The 16,099-nt window shown below is 46.9% G+C and overlaps 1 protein-coding gene and 1 pseudogene across 4 annotated transcripts in view; one reads left to right on the top strand and one right to left on the bottom strand.

The window, feature by feature from the left end:
- VPS13C (vacuolar protein sorting 13 homolog C) overlaps positions 1 to 6,189 on the bottom strand; it is a 220,597-nt gene extending 214,408 nt beyond the window's left edge. For 2 of the 4 annotated variants that reach the window (XM_075897679.1, XM_075897678.1), the window contains exon 1: positions 5,988 to 6,188. In XM_075897679.1, the coding sequence (XP_075753794.1) occupies positions 5,988 to 6,087 (100 nt within the window). In that variant the 5' untranslated portion in view covers positions 6,088 to 6,188. Of the gene's footprint in view, positions 1 to 5,987 lie in introns of all 4 variants that reach the window. The other 2 variants (XM_075897681.1, XM_075897677.1) reach the window with 2 other exon arrangements.
- Positions 6,115 to 15,174, top strand: LOC112546468 (C2 calcium-dependent domain-containing protein 4C-like; annotated as a pseudogene).
- Positions 15,175 to 16,099: the final 925 nt, after the last annotated feature.

Genomic DNA, 16,099 nt, shown 5'->3' with positions numbered 1-16,099 from the left:
TTAGGCATCAGAATTAAAGTATTGCTCCAAATGAAAGACTTGGAGGCTCAAAGGATTACATCGTAATGATGGAAACAAACATAATTAGCTTCCCTGTGCTGTATTTATATGTATGGCTTACAACAAATATGCCTTGAATAATCAGTAAGTTTGCAGGCACACAGAACTTACCACTGTAATGGGGGGTGGGAGGTAAATGTGTCTTAAAGAAAGAAAGGTAGGGAGGAATATCATTTTTAAGGGATAGGGGAAATATCCTTTTTAAGTTTCCAAGACATTTTTCAAAACCTATTAAAAGCCTTACAGCAGGTGTTCCATCCATTTTATTACCCTACCACACACAGTATAAGTAAGGAAATAAACAGAAAGGATGAGTTTCATAATGCTGGTAAACCAATTTTACCGAGGCATAGGGATCAGATGAGAACTGACAAAGTCTAAGTGGAAGCCAGTTCAATTTACTTATTAGTATAGAACAAAGTGTCTGTTAAATGTATAGGAATGTATTTGGTGTTTAACTTCATGAAAATTAATTGGATACTGCATGGTTTTCACCTACAGGCAGTCCCCGGGTTACATACAAGATAGGGACTGTAGGTTTGTTCGTAAGTTGAATCTGTATGTAAGTCGGAACTGGCGTCCAGATTCAGCCGCTGCTGAAACTGACCAGAGGCTGACTACAGGAAGCCCGGGGCAGAGCAACTCTGCCTCGGGCTTCCTCTAGTCAGCACTGGTCAGTTTCAGCAGCAGCTGACTTGGGGACGCCTGGGGCAGAGCAGCAGGGTGCTGCTGGGTTGCTCCAGTAGCGCCGCTCCTCGGCGCTACTGGACCAACCCAGCAGCACCCCATCTGCTCTGCCCCAGGCGTCCTGATTCAGCCGCTGCTGAAACTGACCAGCAGCGGCTGAATCAGGACGCCTGGGGCAGAGCAGCTGGGGTGCTGCCGGGTTGGTCCAGTAGCGCCCAGAGCGGCGCTGCGGGACCAACCGGCAGCGCCCCAGCTGCTCTGCCACAGGGGTCCGGAGAAAAGCCTAGTCTGATGGGGGGGGGGGGGCGGGTACTAGCTGCGCCCCCTCCCCCCATCCCAGCAGACCAGGAAGACGCAGGGCGGCGGACCGAGACGCACCACGGTCCCGCCGCCTGGGTCCTCCGCGGCTTTGCTCCCAGTCTCCCTGGTCTGCTGGAGACCAGCAGACCAGGGAGATGGGGAGCAAAGCCTCTGAGGACGCCAGCAGCGGGACAACCACGGGGCATCTGGGCTGTCCCGCTGCCGGCTTCCCCGAGGCTTTGCAAAGCCGCGGAGGGGCTCGGGCAGCCCAGGCGCACCTGGGCTGCCCCGCTACCCGAGCCCCTCCGCGGCTTTGCTCCACATCTTCCTGGTCTGCAGACCAGGGAGACGCGGAGAAAGCCCCAGAGTACATGGGCGGCAGGACCGCGAGGTCCCACAGTCCGTGTCCTCCGGGGCGAGGCCCGTTCGTAACTGCGGATCCGACATAAGTCGGATCCGCCTAAGTCGGGGACTGCCTGTATTTGTATTCTATTAGAATGCAATAGCCAACATTTACGTTGTACATATGTCTTTAACTAAGTAACCCATTAAACCAGAAATAAGCCTTACGTAATTCAACGGATGGTCAAGATGACGTTAAATCCTGGTCATTAAACACAAATGAGCTACTGCATAAAATCAAGGACCAAAGACTTGAAGTCAATAACCGCTAACAGCAAATAACAAAAGACACTGTAGACGAAAAGACTGATTGGTTCATTTATGCCACAAATCTTCCTTTTCGCATAGTTAATAAAAAGTATTTCATTGTCATGAGTCTTTAAGACCAGGCTATATAATCCTTGTAAATCAGACATTCATGGAAAGTTGCCAGATACTGTGTCCAAGAAGGAACTTAAGTGTTCAAGAAATACTATGGAGAAATTGCCAGTAAACACTGATAGGTGGAGCAATGTAAACAATGATCCAATAATATGTTCCAGTGTGACAACAGAAAATGGGATTGCATATCTTCCAGGAACAGATACATCAGGAAATGCCCACACAATAGAATATTTAAAAGTGACAGTGAAAGCTGCAATAAACTGCAAACAAAAATTCAACTGGGAAGAAACTTAGAAGAAACAGAAGGATGCTCCTTAATAACATATGCTGCAGGGCCTATTTAATACATCTTTTAGCCAAAGCCTTAAGTACAGCTTCTCCAGGAATCAAAGAAAGTGTTTAAGTCACCACTTTCGTTATGCTCCTACACTTCAGTTAGTCTATAAGGTGCCACAGGACTCCTCGCCCCTTTTGCAGATTCAGACTAACACGGCTACCCTGCTGATACTGGACACTTTTGTTACAATCGTATTGCTTCAGCTTTGCTGAAGAGAGCAGGAGGATCCAAACTATTCTCCCTCAGAATGTTTGATGGAATTCTATTAGTTGATAGTTTTGAACAATTTATTAATAATTGGCTTGTTCTCATAAAACTTTCTGAAGAAAGCCATGATTAAACAGACAGAAGTATCCCATTCAAAATATCTAACACTGAATTAAAGAGGAATGCAGAGGATATGTTCAGTATAGGAATGTAATAGTGTAATCAATTAACCAATATGCAAAAGCATATAGATTAATGCTACAGACTACATGTATTCCCCTCCCCCCACACTAGTAAATTTTTTAGCAGACTGACCAGCAGCCCAGCTCAGTTCTGACTTATGCTTTAAATACAGAGTTGCGGGGAGGCGGAGGTAGGTCCTGCATCTGGCATATTAGGAAATGGGTGGGCAGGCAGGCAGCCTGTTTCAGTTTTGGTTTGCACGGGGTCTGGAAGCTCAGCTCCTCCCTCCAAACAGAGGCTGCTGCCACCCTGCACTGCTGCCTCTTGATCACAGGCAACAGCACAGGGTGACAAGCAGTTGGTCCGTAAGAGAAGCTGGTTTTTAAACTGGCTCTCCTCGCAGTCTAGCTCCCACCTGGCACCCTATGCTGCTGCCGGCCCCGCCTCCAGGGACTACAGAACAGTCGACTAAGCAATAAGAATTCATGAGGTTACCTGACTATTCATTAACTGATATTTAATATCCTTAAGTTCAGTATACTGAAACCTATTATTCATAGCCTTAAACAAACTTCAAAGAAACTACTACTGCATTGCTGATACCGTCGAAATTTACAAGGCATTTCAAGAGACATTGATGCAAGGCAATAAAGAAGTGAATGGATCAAACACTAATTTTGCCTCATTTTCTTGCAAACATTGTTAACCCCAGATAGAAAGGTAGATGCCTAACTTTTGAAAATGGTAATGTTGCCATGGCATGTACATCTCAAAAATCACTTCTCAATTATGAGGGTCATAATAAAATTTCAGTGCTGGAGTGAAATCATTTAATCAGTATATGTTTACCGACGATGTTGTGAACAAAGTCACTCCCCTGAATTGGTGGAAGTCATTAGCCAGGCACCTTCCTTCAGTTGCTAAACCAACTTTTCACATCAATAATTTCCTCTTCAGTGGGGAGGTTAGATAGTACTTAACTGCAGGAATTTTAGCAGTTACACAACTATTCAATAGTCAGCAGAGGCAGCAGCCAGTGTGCTCTCAGCCCCACTCCTGAGGAGCCCATTGCCACTCCATGCAGAGGCAGCAGTACGGATAGCAGCAGCCCGTCAGTGGTGATGGGGGAGGCGGTCCAAGCTCTGCTGCCACAGAGCAGCCTTTGCCCAAAGGGAACTCAGACACCACCACCCCATGGACAAGGGGTGCTTGCTTGCAATGCAAGCCCGAGCTGTTGAGGACAGAGGCTGCATTGTGGCAGCCTCTCCTCCACCCCCACCCACATTGCTACCTCTGATCAAGGCATCAGCACTCCGAGGCAGGAGGCATTGCAGAGCTGGTCTTGGGGGGAACTGACTTTTAAGCCAGCTCCCCACAGTACCAGCTCTTGCCTGTCTCTCCCTACCCACTGCCTCTGCAGGAGGCAGCAAGGGGAGGGCAGGTGGGTCCACAGAACATACTTGAAAGCTGGATTCCTGCACGTATCAGCTCCCGCCTGCTCTCCTCACCCTCTGTGCTGCTGCCTCTCTATCAGAGCAGTGCAGGGGGCAGGGAGAAGTCAGATCCAGTGCTTGAGGGGAGCTTTAAGGGGGGACTGCAAGTAATCCACAAGCTTAACTGATAAGCCCAAACTTATCAGTTAATTGTGTAGTATACACGTTGACATCCCTACTCTGCAGGCAGAGAGAGAATATTTTCATTGTATGATATTATTCACTCACAGCTAAGAAATCAACTGGGAGTTGAAAAAGCAAGGAAATTTAAATGTTTCAGTCCATTTGGCAGTAGGTGGAAGGAAGATGAGAACTAGTCGTATAAGATGAGAGCTAGTTGTATACCTTTTGAGGGCAACGTACATTTAGTGTTTTGCTGATTTGTCTGCTAAAAATAATAAAATTTGAATATTTAAAAAAGTTTAAGGACAGCCATCAGCTGACTCAGCTGTCTGCAACTGAAAATATGAAACTTATGTAACATTTAAGATTTAATTTAATAAAATATAAGAGCTATTGTGTTTGCATGTGAGATTTAGTTCTTACCACTTCCAATGCATCTGTAGTGTGACACAGGTAACAAGTATTATGTACTAGAGGTTAAATCTCCCTTGTCCTGGACTCTCAGGACCTGACCAGCCCTGAGCCAGGGAATTTGCCAGACCAGACAAAAATCAATGCTAGCCCCTCCAGTATCCCAGGGTGCCAGTCCCCCACTACTGGCTCCTGGGAGCCACTCTTTCCTAGTCCAGCAACGCTCCTGGCCCTAACCCACCAATTGACTTCTCCAGCATTGGAGTCCCCCTGGGTCACCAAAGATGCCAGACCAGGGTTGTTGCCAGACTAGGGAAATCCAGATTACAGAGGTTCAGCCTGTATTTCCTAAATTAATTTAGGAAATTCCTAGAATATTGGCTACACAATACTGAGAGAGACCTAGGATGCAAGTCAGCCTGGACAAGGGAGTGCTCTTTTGGTGGGGGGAGGCAGGGTCACTTGAAATTTTTGTGATTTCTAGTGTAATTGACCTGGGCAGTAAAACAGACAGGAGTGTCTTCCTCTGTAACTCCATTATTGTATAACACTACAGTAGTACTTAGATTGTATTACATTGGTGAACTCTAATGAGGGAACATATCATTCATCTACCAAAGTCTGCACTGTCATAAGCCACTCCAGACACTGCGGTAAGTCATTTCAGGCGTTATTACAGTAACGTTTGTGTTCAGTTCTTCTAACCACCAAATTCTTCAACTGCACCAGCCAGCAACGGAGACTTCCGCCATCTCCCAGGCCATTTCCACACATGCACAGCTCTGCTAATGCTCCCCTTAGAGCTGATCTCACTGAGCGCCTTGCTGCAGCCCAGCCCCACAGATCAAACAACCCACTGGGAAAAGCCACCAAAGCCAGAAGCTGCTTTTTGGGAGGCTTCCGGTATCTGGCCGCTTGTGACTGACTTGCGATATCAAGTCCCTCTCGCAGCGGGGGGGGGGTCATTCTGGACCCCGCACCGAGCCCCCACCCGAGGGGCAGGCAGAACCAGACACCCCAAGTCCCGCCCGTCTCTATCAGTCCTGCCCCTGGCAAAGCCCGAGCCAGGCGCTCGCTACCCCGAGGCGCCCAGGCAGTCGCTGGCTGCCCCCTGCCACGAGCCAGGCGACAGGGCAGAGCCCGCCTCGGGCGCTGTCCAACGCTGGAGCAGGCAGCGCGGCCACAGGCCCAGCCCGTGCTGCCAAGGGGGAGGGGGGCTAACGGCCGGCGCGGGGGGCTAACGGCAGGGGGCTAACGGCCGGCGCGGGGGGCTAACGGCAGGGGGCTAACGGCCGGCGCGGGGGGCTAACGGCCGGCGCGGGGGGCTAACGGCCGGGGGCTAACGGCAGGCCACGCCCGCGGGGGGGGCGGGGGGCTCGCGGGCGCCGCCCCGCGCTTACCCCCCCAGATGCCCAGCTTGAGCTGAGACTTGTCGAGGTTCTCCACGTAGTCGCCGAGGAAGCGGTTGAGCAGGTCCGCCACCACCGACTCCAGCACCATGGCGGCGGGCGCGGGGAGCCTGCCAACGCCAGGCGCGCGCCCGGCAGCGCCTTGATGTCACGTGCCTGGCGCCGGAGGGGGCGGGTCCTCGCCCCAGCCCCCGCAGCGCGACGGCGCCGCGGAACCGGCGGCCCTGTCACTCACCGCGTCGCGCCTGCCTGGTTGGTCCCGCCGCGCGGGGGAGCACGGCAAGGCCCCTCCCCCTCCACGCGCCGGAGGGCAGGGTGTAGCCCCGCCCACCCTGGGCAGCTGGCAGCCAGCGCGCTCCCACCCTGCTCCGAGGAGCCTCTGCCTGGAGCCGCTGTGCAAGGGGATCCAGTTTAAAAACCAGCCCCCCTCGTGATCCGGCTGCTTGTCACCCCCTGGTGCAGAGGCAGCAGCGGGGGGGGGGGGGGGGGGGGGCAGAAGCCCTTGTCTGAGGCAGGGCTGAGTCCCTGGGTCCAGCGCAAGGCGGGACCGAGCCGGCTGCTGCCCATCTGGCTGTGAATACACTTGACATGAAGAGCCACAGCAGGAGCAGGGCCCGGACCTGGTACAAGCCAGGACTGAGCCAGGCTGCTGTCCAGCCTGCTAACAAATTTCTTGGTCAGGGAGAGGGAGGGAGAAATGGGAGTCGTCTATAGCATTAACCTATAAGTGTTTTACCTATCGGTTAACCAGTTCGTCGGTTACACTATTACATCCCTAGTGTACATGTTTTAAGGCAGCCTGTGTTAGTTCCAGCAGCTTAATGCTGGTGAGGCTTAGTGGCATTGTCAAACCAAGAGTCAGACTCTGTAAACAAAGTCCCTTCTGCGGGGACAAAGGATGGGCACCTTACTTGCTGTCCCCTCTAATGCCTACTATATCTAACACATTTGATTGTCTATTTTAAGGGAAAAAAAGGACAAAAGTATTTCAGACAAACCATCTCACAGATCTTCATATATGGTTACATATCATGCCTGCATGGTTCTTGCCTGTAACCAAATGATTAACTGGTGAGCCCAGATTAGGCACCAAATAAGCAACATTCCTTAAAATGGACACATGGTCACTACAGGCAGTCCCCGGGTTACGTACAAGATAGGGACTGTAGGTTTGTTCTTAAGTTGAATCTGTATGTAAGTCGGAACTGGCATCCAGATTCAGCCGCTGCTGAAACTGACCGCCAGTTCTGACTTACATACAGATTCAACTTAAGAACCCCAAGCGTCCCCAAGTCAGCTGCTGCTGAAACTGATCAGCGGCTGATTCCAGGAAGCCTGGGGCAGAGCAACTCTGCCTCGGGCTTCCTGTAGTCAGCGCTGGTCAGTTTCAGCAGCGGCTGACTTGGGGACGCCTGGGGCAGAGCAGCTGGGGTGCTGCTGGGTTGCTCCAGTAGCACCGCTCCTCGCTCCTTGGCGCTACTGGACCAACCCAGCTGCTCTGCCCCAGGCGTCCTGATTCAGCCACTGCTGAAACTGACCAGCAGCGGCTGAATCAGGACCTGGGGCAGAGCAGCTGGGGTGCTGCCAGGTTGGTCCAGTAGTGCCCAGAGCGGCGCTGCAGGACCAATCGGCAGCGCCCCAGCTGCTCTGCCCCAGGGTCCACAACAAAAGCCTGGTCTGCTGGGGGGGGGGCACACTAGCTGCACCCCCACTCCAGCAGACCAGGGACACGGGGAGCAGAGCCACAGCGGCAGCGGGGTGCCGCGCCTCTGAGGCTTTGCTCTGGCAAAGCCTCAGAAGCGCGGGAACCCGCCGCTGCTGCGGCTTCAGCCCCGGTGCCCCTGGTCTGCTGGAGACGGTCTCCAGCAGACCAGGGGCACCGGGACCAGCTTACGAACGGGGCTTTCTCGCCCCGGAGCTCGCAGGCAGCAATCCGACCTCTTTACTTATGGTAGGTGTGGGGAACTTTTTTGTGTCTGGGGCCACTGGCCCACAGAAAAGTAAGTTGGGGACTTCTCACACAAGTGAGAAGCAAAACAAAAAACAAAAATCCCCAGCCCTCATGGATGTGGTCCCTGACTGAGATACCTCAGTCCTCTGGCATTCCGGCCCCATGGGGCGAGGGTAAGAGAAGGGAGAGGGAGGACTGAGGTTCTGGGCTTCCCATTGGCCAGATTTACTTTTCTGGGGTTCTGGAATTAGTGGATTTTATGGACCCCCTTAGAATCTGGGGTGGGGACAAAAATGAGGGGTTCTGTGTGTGGGACAGGGTTGAGAGTGAGTAGGATAGGGATTGGGAGCAGAAGCAGGCTGGAAGTAGGGTCTTCCCATTGTGGTGGCACTCCTCCATATGTAGCTCCATGGCCTGTGCCGGGGGTGGAGGTTTGTTTTCTTCACCTCCCTGCCTGCTGGCCAGAGCTGGTGGTGCAGCCTTATGGCTGCACACCAACCACAAGGCTGCAGCAGCAGCGAGGGCTCCCCACTGCATGGGAGAAGAAAGGGGAAGTGAACTCCTGCCACGGACCACACTTTGAGAACCAGTGATCTAGAAGCACTGAAAAAGTGTTTGTGGAAATAATGAGAATTCACCTTCTATCATGAAATCTACACCCATTTTAACTGAATATTACAGGGACACAAAGTGGCAGATTTTATGAGTGCAGGTGGTGTATCTGCTCCTTGTTCATATAGCAGGCCAGCCATGAGCTGCACGTTAGATACTCCAAAAACCCATTACTCTCTTATCCCTTAGCTATCGCTTGCAGGGAGTTAAAGTAATATGTGTGTTGAGGCATACAGAAGAAAACCAGCCCTGCCCCAACTCACTAACGGTTTTAAAAATAAGAGAAAAGATAAAGGGTGGGAGAAAGATACAATGCACTAGGCAAATGGTCAGATTGCAGATTGGATGTATTACTTACATTTGATTTTTTTTTTTTTACAAAATATACATCTCAGTTACATCTTTGTATATCATTATTAGTTGATTTACTTGTAAACTTAAGGTAGAGATGAGCCTTCTGGAGGTGAGAGTTATGAATAAATGTGAGCATTACAAAGCTGCTCGAGGTGGAGTTTTTTGTGGGTAATTTGCTAGATTTAAAAAGCAAACCTCAAAAAACAAAGTTCATCACATGGATTTATATTGACACCATCTGATTTATCAACACGGCCAGAAGCTTTTGATCTGTCACACAAACTAATGACTCTTGAGCTATGGAATAACTAACAGCTGTAGTGGGGTGTCATTCTCTATCTCGGGGTGGGTAATAAGTGGCCCAGACGCAGTTCACCCGAGATTATTTTGACCATGGGGGCTCTTGCTGCCTTGTGCAGCCTCAGCTGGCTGACAGTGGGAGCCCCACTCTCTCTGCCTCAGGCTGCCAACATCAGAAAACCACAAAAAAGTAATAGTGGACTGAGTTTCACAGCAAGCTACACTGGGAAAGAATATGCAATTATCCTAAATGTTTATCTAGGGAAATGAGCTGCCACGATTACTTCATATAACAGGTAATGGGGAAAACATCATGCCTCTTTCTCTTACCCTCATAAATTCTGCACAGGACAAATAAACATCTGCCTTTTTATTTTCATTGGTTAATTTACAAATACTTAAAAACAAATGATAACCATATTTCATCTTCACCTATATAAATTCCTTTTACTGCTACTAGACTAAGCAGATACTGAATTCTGCTGTGTGACAGGAATACATGAAGTCTACAGTCTAACCCACTTCTTCTGTACCAGATCTTATATGTTTGTGTAGCATCTAAGGCTACGTCTACACTGCAGAGTTTTTGCACAAACACAAAACTCGCAGAGCGTCCGCACCACAAGCGCATTTTTGCGCAAGAAAAAGTACAGTAGATCATCAGAAGGTGGGGCTTTTTGCGCAAGAGCTATTCCTTTTTCTACAAGAAATAAGCCTTTTTGTGCAAGAGCTCTTGCGCAAAAAGGCGTGTGTGGACGGACAACAGGGGTTTCTTGTGCAAGAAACCCCTATCGGAAAAAGCACAGGTGCTCTGGTATAAATTAACATAATGAAGTCAACTAGAAATTAATATTTGGGAACAGCGATTGTGATAGTACCGAGATAACCATAGCCTGTGAAAACAGAAAGAAAAACTTCAGAAGCTGGTGAAGAATTAATAATTACTGTTAAGGGTACTGATATGAAGGAAACAATTAACAGAGAAATTCTAAAAAGATAGTTTCAGAGATGACTGTATTAAGCGTTGTTTCCATAATGAATGAAACAGTCATCAGAGAACGAGAATATGAGCATTAATTTGAGCAGACAATGAAACGTATGGTCATCTACATCTGTTAGCCTAAGTCCAGACTCTACCTCTCATCACAAAATGTTCACTTGTAATCACTTGCATGGTGGACATGAATGCTTATGTGACCAGAGTTCCTCGGGTGAAGTTTTCTAGATTAGAAATGAGAGGGACTGATAAAACTGTGTTTTGTGGCCAACAATTGATTGAATAAGAAAAGCTGCTGCATGGACACTTTCAGGGCAGGTTCAGGCGTGTGAGTTTCGTTCAGGCTCTGGCAGTGCTTTTTTTTCCTTGAAGGATCACTTATTTGTCAAGGGCTAAAATTTACTATAGAGACAGTTAAAAGCCTTTAAATAAAAGAATTAAGATATGGCACAATTACAGCCTCCATTCTTGATTAGTGAAGAAAATTAATTACCTGATGAACCTAAGTCCTTCTAATTAGTCCAACAAAGGGTGGCAAGATTCCATGTGTCCCACGCATCACCCATCCTAAAGTGAAAAGGTGAAAGATTTCTGTCTCTCTCCACCAAGGATCCTCCTTTGTATGTAAAATCAATATGAGAGAAGAATCATGCCCAGATTGGCAACTCTCCCAGCACTTTATGTTCAGAGCTCATCATCAAGTCTGGGACCAAAGTTGATGCTGATTGGGAACTTTAGATCAGACCACTGGGCAACTTTCACTTTTTTGGCTTCCTATTTTGAGGGTTTCTGAAGGCTCCAGCACCACCTGATCTGTGCAGCATGTTCAGGGTTTCCAACAGCACTAACTAACATTTCAGTAGTCTTACCTTGCACAGCTAACCGTTCTCATTCAGATTCTGATGCCTATCACTTGTTAGTTCAAGTAGAAGTATGGCAGGTGAAATCACAAGTACTTTTGGGGAGTATCCCATGGCCTAATTCAGGGGGATATCAGTTTTTCCTAAGGCATATACTATATGTTAGAGCAGCCATGGCCAACCCACAACTCGCAAGCTGCATGCAGCTCTCTCTTCCACCCACCCACCCCTTGCAAAGCTCCCCTACCCATTGTTCGTAAATCCGCCCCCAAAACAGCCCTCTCCTCCCGGCTCTCTGTGCTGACATGGGTAGGGGAGCCGTCCGATGCAGCCATTAAAGAAGGAGAGTTAAAGAAGGCGTCTGCCGGCGGGAGCCTGGTGGGCCAAAAAGCCTCTAAACACATTTTTTTTCTTTTTTTCCCCTTCAACAAATTTGCCCCGGCTCTTCGCACTGGATCTACTGATATCTTGGCTTTTTGCCCAGAATGGGTCTGGCAACCCATGTGCTCCTGTGTTAGAGTGATTGCCTTGTTGACACAAACTTGGCTTAGCTCTCTGGAATAATGTCTGCTATTTAGGATTTGTCTGGGGAGTTTTTAGCCACTCCTGAAACATCTGCCTTCTCTGTCAGGGGCTTTCCCATGGCCTAGACCACTGTGCTAGGAAATAGGGATGTTGCAGTGTACAGTACATGACTAACGGCTTAACCAATAAGCAGATGCTTATCAGTTAATGGTGTTGCTTACGCTCAGCCTCCCGAGGAGAAAGCTTCACTGTGGGAGGGCAGCAAAGCCTCCTCCCTGGGCACTGGGCGTGCAAGAGTTGCCTGCTGTGTTCTCAGAGAGGCTTCATTGCCACAGCGAAGTTACCTCCCCGGGAGCCAGGCCAGCAGGGACTGGTGGCCCTGCTCCCAGGGAGGTGGCTTCGCTGCAAGGTTTTATGCTGCAGTGCTCCCAGCACATGTAACCGCTGAGAATTTGAGTGGTTAGACAGTTATTACATGATTGTTAACATCCTTACTATGAAGCATACTGATAAGGTGGTGGAGCTGTTTGGACCATCTGAACTCAGCATTTGGCATGACCGAAAAGTAAGTATGTTACTTTATGTAGCAACTGCCCGATACACTGAGCAGCCTTGGACAATAGAGGGACTTTTCACAGAAGAGTGTGGTTCAGAGTAAGCAGGAGCAAAGTTGCGAAAATGTTCCACTGCATGTGTTCTTTGCATTGCAATCCCAACACTGCTTTTGGCAATTGCCGCCTGGGCCTATGCTGAAAGTAGCTGCTTAGATAGAAAATACAGTAGAATATTAAGTGAAAATCCAACACAATGGAAGCAACCTTCTTTCCTTGTGTCATTAGCAAAGTGGTGCTGTGGATCACAATTTAGAAACTACTGTGCTAAATTCTGGATCTTTGAGTATCAGTGTCTTTTCTGTTTTTATGAAGTTTATAGTTTAATTCTTTTGCGCTATGAAATTCTGTGCTCTATTGCAATTTTGCCCTCCCTCTGATACTAGTTCCATCAGTACTGGTCATCTTGCCATTTCTCTTCTCCTACCTTCCCTAAATACTTAGATAATCTAATTACCATTCTTTTCAGGAAGCATCATGAAAACGTCTACATCCACTCCTTTCTATCATACTTCCTTTTATATTTGATGTAGACGTTGTCATGCTGTCTTTTTTTTTTTTTAATGTGAGCAAGTAACAAACCTAAACAAGCTACAAGGAGGTGGTGTGCACTGGCTCTGTTGGAGGCTTTTATGTTGCATGGCTGCAGCAGTAGATGAACTGATCAGCACGTAAACTCACCGGAAGCCTGTCGGAGGATGGGCTTGCATTATGTTGCTATGGCATTATGTTGCAAAGCCCTCAAATGGCCGTTTATCTTGGTGCCCTAGGCGACCGCCTAGTTCACCTGTATTGACAGGCTGCCACTGTTTGCGAACAAGGAAGTCAGCCATAGGGAAGAAATTCCCCACTTGAAGTTGTTTTGCTATAAGTCCAAATTTTTTGGAACATTTCTTGGACTTATAGTGAGGATGGCCTGTAGTATCTGATTGTGAGCACTTGGGTCAACCTTTATAAGCCACTTCTCTAACTGAACAGAATGACAACTATAAGAGACCTACAATTTGAACATCTACTGTAGTGTCCCATCTAAATGACCTTAGCAGGGAATGTCCCACTGTATTTCAAAAATTAGAGGTCTTACATTGTACAGTATACATCCAGTTATAACAGCATGTCAGAAATGCCATCAAACCAGTACCCTTTTAGATTTAATTTGCACAGCTTTGGAAGTCAAGTGAGGTCTTGGCCGCCTTATAAATTAAAAAGCCGAAAGCTTTTAAGTGTTGTTTGTTAAATGCCGTTTAACACCAGCCAAGTGACTGCTGCCCATTTTGCACAAAGAGAAGTCCTTCAACCAAGTTAGTGATTCAGGAAAATTGATGTAAACTCCTAAAGATACCTGATGTCTCACCAAAACTCCCTCATTAATTCTTTACATTTGTGATTTTGCTTGAATTCGTTTAAAAATTGCATAAAGGATTGATTGATTTATTTTTTTTTAAGTTTCCATCCCTAACTATGAAATCTGTAGCTGATTCCTTCTGATGCGCTCATTAATTCTGTCCCCATTGGTCTATTACTGGCTGCTAACTTTTATGAAAAGTGATCCTCATCTTGCTTTTCCTGTGTTGCAGGTTACAGTCACTGGCCTTTCCCCTGGGACAGAACTCTCCTGCTGTATGGCAGCTATGTGTATCACAAATTGTTATTGATGTGTTGCCTGGAGAAACTCAGAAAAGCTTTGGAGCTAGTTGTGTTGGAAAGAGAAGGGGTTTGCTGCTGGAATAAAGCCCAAGGATCAATGGCTACTTTTCCCAACATCTTAACTCCAGACAGGATTCCAGGATTTGTATCCCGTCCAGATTGATTAGCTTCACTCTGTCAGGGATCTCAGCTCCAGCATCCAACCTAATGCAAAGGCCAATCGCTACCCTCACTGTGAAGCTGTTCACAACCCCCGCACACAGCTGCCACATATCCTCTCAACCGAAATTGCTAATAACTTAATTTCAATAGGAAAAAGCACCATCACATACCCACAATCACAGACAGTACTTTCCCTGACACATTTTCTTAAGGTGAAAACATCTTATGGATTCTGTACTTTGCTAGGGAGCCCCCATACCAGAAGAAATGAGAGTATTTTCCACAGTGACCCATGCAGCTCTTCTCTGTCCTGTCTATTCTTGCTGCTGAGTTCCAGAATTTACTACAAAGGTTCCAGTAGCATCAACTGTGCAGTTACCAGACTCACTTCCAGGCATCCATACCTGCCAAGACACGGTTCTTGTGATTGCAATACCCATTCCTCCACTGCCTCTTACCCGTTTACTTTCCCTCTTATTAAAAGATCCCTGCCTAGATCTTGCTCTTTATTTACAATTCAGAATCCAAAGGGACTGCTTTGCAGGGCTTTAAAAGCATAAAGCAAATCCAGCATGGCAAGGGAGAACTCCTTGTCCACAGATGAAGATAGCTCGACAGATAACAACCCTAATCCCAATAGGCAATCTGTGGCAAATTTAAGCAAGTGCACACAGAGGTTTTATGGGTCACATTCACCCATCTTTCCTCAGAATTTTGCTAATGGCCAAGAGAGACTTAAAAGTGCACATATTTCTTGATAGAAGAGGAATCTTGAGACTGTCCTGAAAACAGAAGGTGTCGACGCCATCTGATAAGTGCTGAAGGCTTATATGATGTGGAACGAATATGGAACCTAAAAGGATTAAGTGTTGCATCACCTTCTGTCTTTTGCCAGGGAAAGTTCAAAAACAAAGCAGCATTGTTATAAAGAGAAGCAGAAATCCCGTCCTTCATGAGAACTTTGATGGTATTTCTAAGAATGGTATTCACAGACCATCAAAATAAAAGCTGTGAATAAAACATCTATTATGAAGAGAGATTATATGTTAGCTAAAATTCAACTTTACTTATGGAGTATGCTGCCTATAGGATGGGGCAGGAAAGCAATTTAAGTCTAGACTGTTTTCAGCAAAGTAAATTTACTTATGAATAAAATGTGTATTTTATGTGGCTGTTACTTTCCTTGCTTATCTTATCTCTTTTTAGTTTTTAAAATAACACCAATTATTTATAATCATAATTGGCAAGCAAAGTTTTATTTTCAGGTACATTGTATGTACGTGAGTGCTATTAAGCAATTTTTTCCCCACACATCAGTATTTAAATCCTACAATAAGGAGGACTTCAGTTATCTGTTTCTGTTCATTTAAAGCAATTGCAGGCCCCTGTGAAATCCCCACTGTTGTGCATGAAGTTTACAGTCACTAACAGAAAATTGGAGTTTTTGATAGCACGTCAGACCACTGATTGATAGATTTGTTACCCATGCTGCTGATATGGAAATCTCTGGTGTGTATTTGCCAACCCTGTATTTCAAAAGAGGGAAGACACTGCCTGTTTAAATAGCTGTACATCCAATTATTGACATGACCTTAGACATAGTTTGGGAGTTTGCAGCAATAGCCATTTACATGTGTGATTTTAGAGGCAATTTCTCTTACTCATGTCGGTGACAGCTTACTCTATATTTCATCTGCCCAAGAGACGTCTTATATTTGAAAGATAACTTGGCTCAGGAAAATTTTAATTGCTAGTTTATAGAATAAGCGTGTTGTTTAATCTATAACATTACTTACAACAATAATTTGCTGTTGCATAACATATATATACACACAGACAGACACACCACTTAATATTGCAGTTATTATACTAGGATTTCAGCTATTAATAATTTAAATGAACTGAGAAGAAATATACTAAAAGGGATGGCACTTGAAGGCTGTCGCTGACTAAGGAGATAATGAGCCATTAGCTATTATCTTTGACAAATCATGGAAGAAGGGAGAGATTCGAGAAGACTGGGAAAAGCGCAGATCATACCCATCTGTACAAAAGGGAAATGACAATCCAGGGAATTATAGACC

This window comes from Pelodiscus sinensis, chromosome 14 (assembly GCF_049634645.1).
Source record: "Pelodiscus sinensis isolate JC-2024 chromosome 14, ASM4963464v1, whole genome shotgun sequence".
Lineage (NCBI taxonomy): Eukaryota > Metazoa > Chordata > Testudines > Trionychidae > Pelodiscus > Pelodiscus sinensis.
The sequence above is the reverse complement of the archived record's forward strand: the minus strand, read 5'-3'. Positions and strand labels throughout refer to the sequence as shown.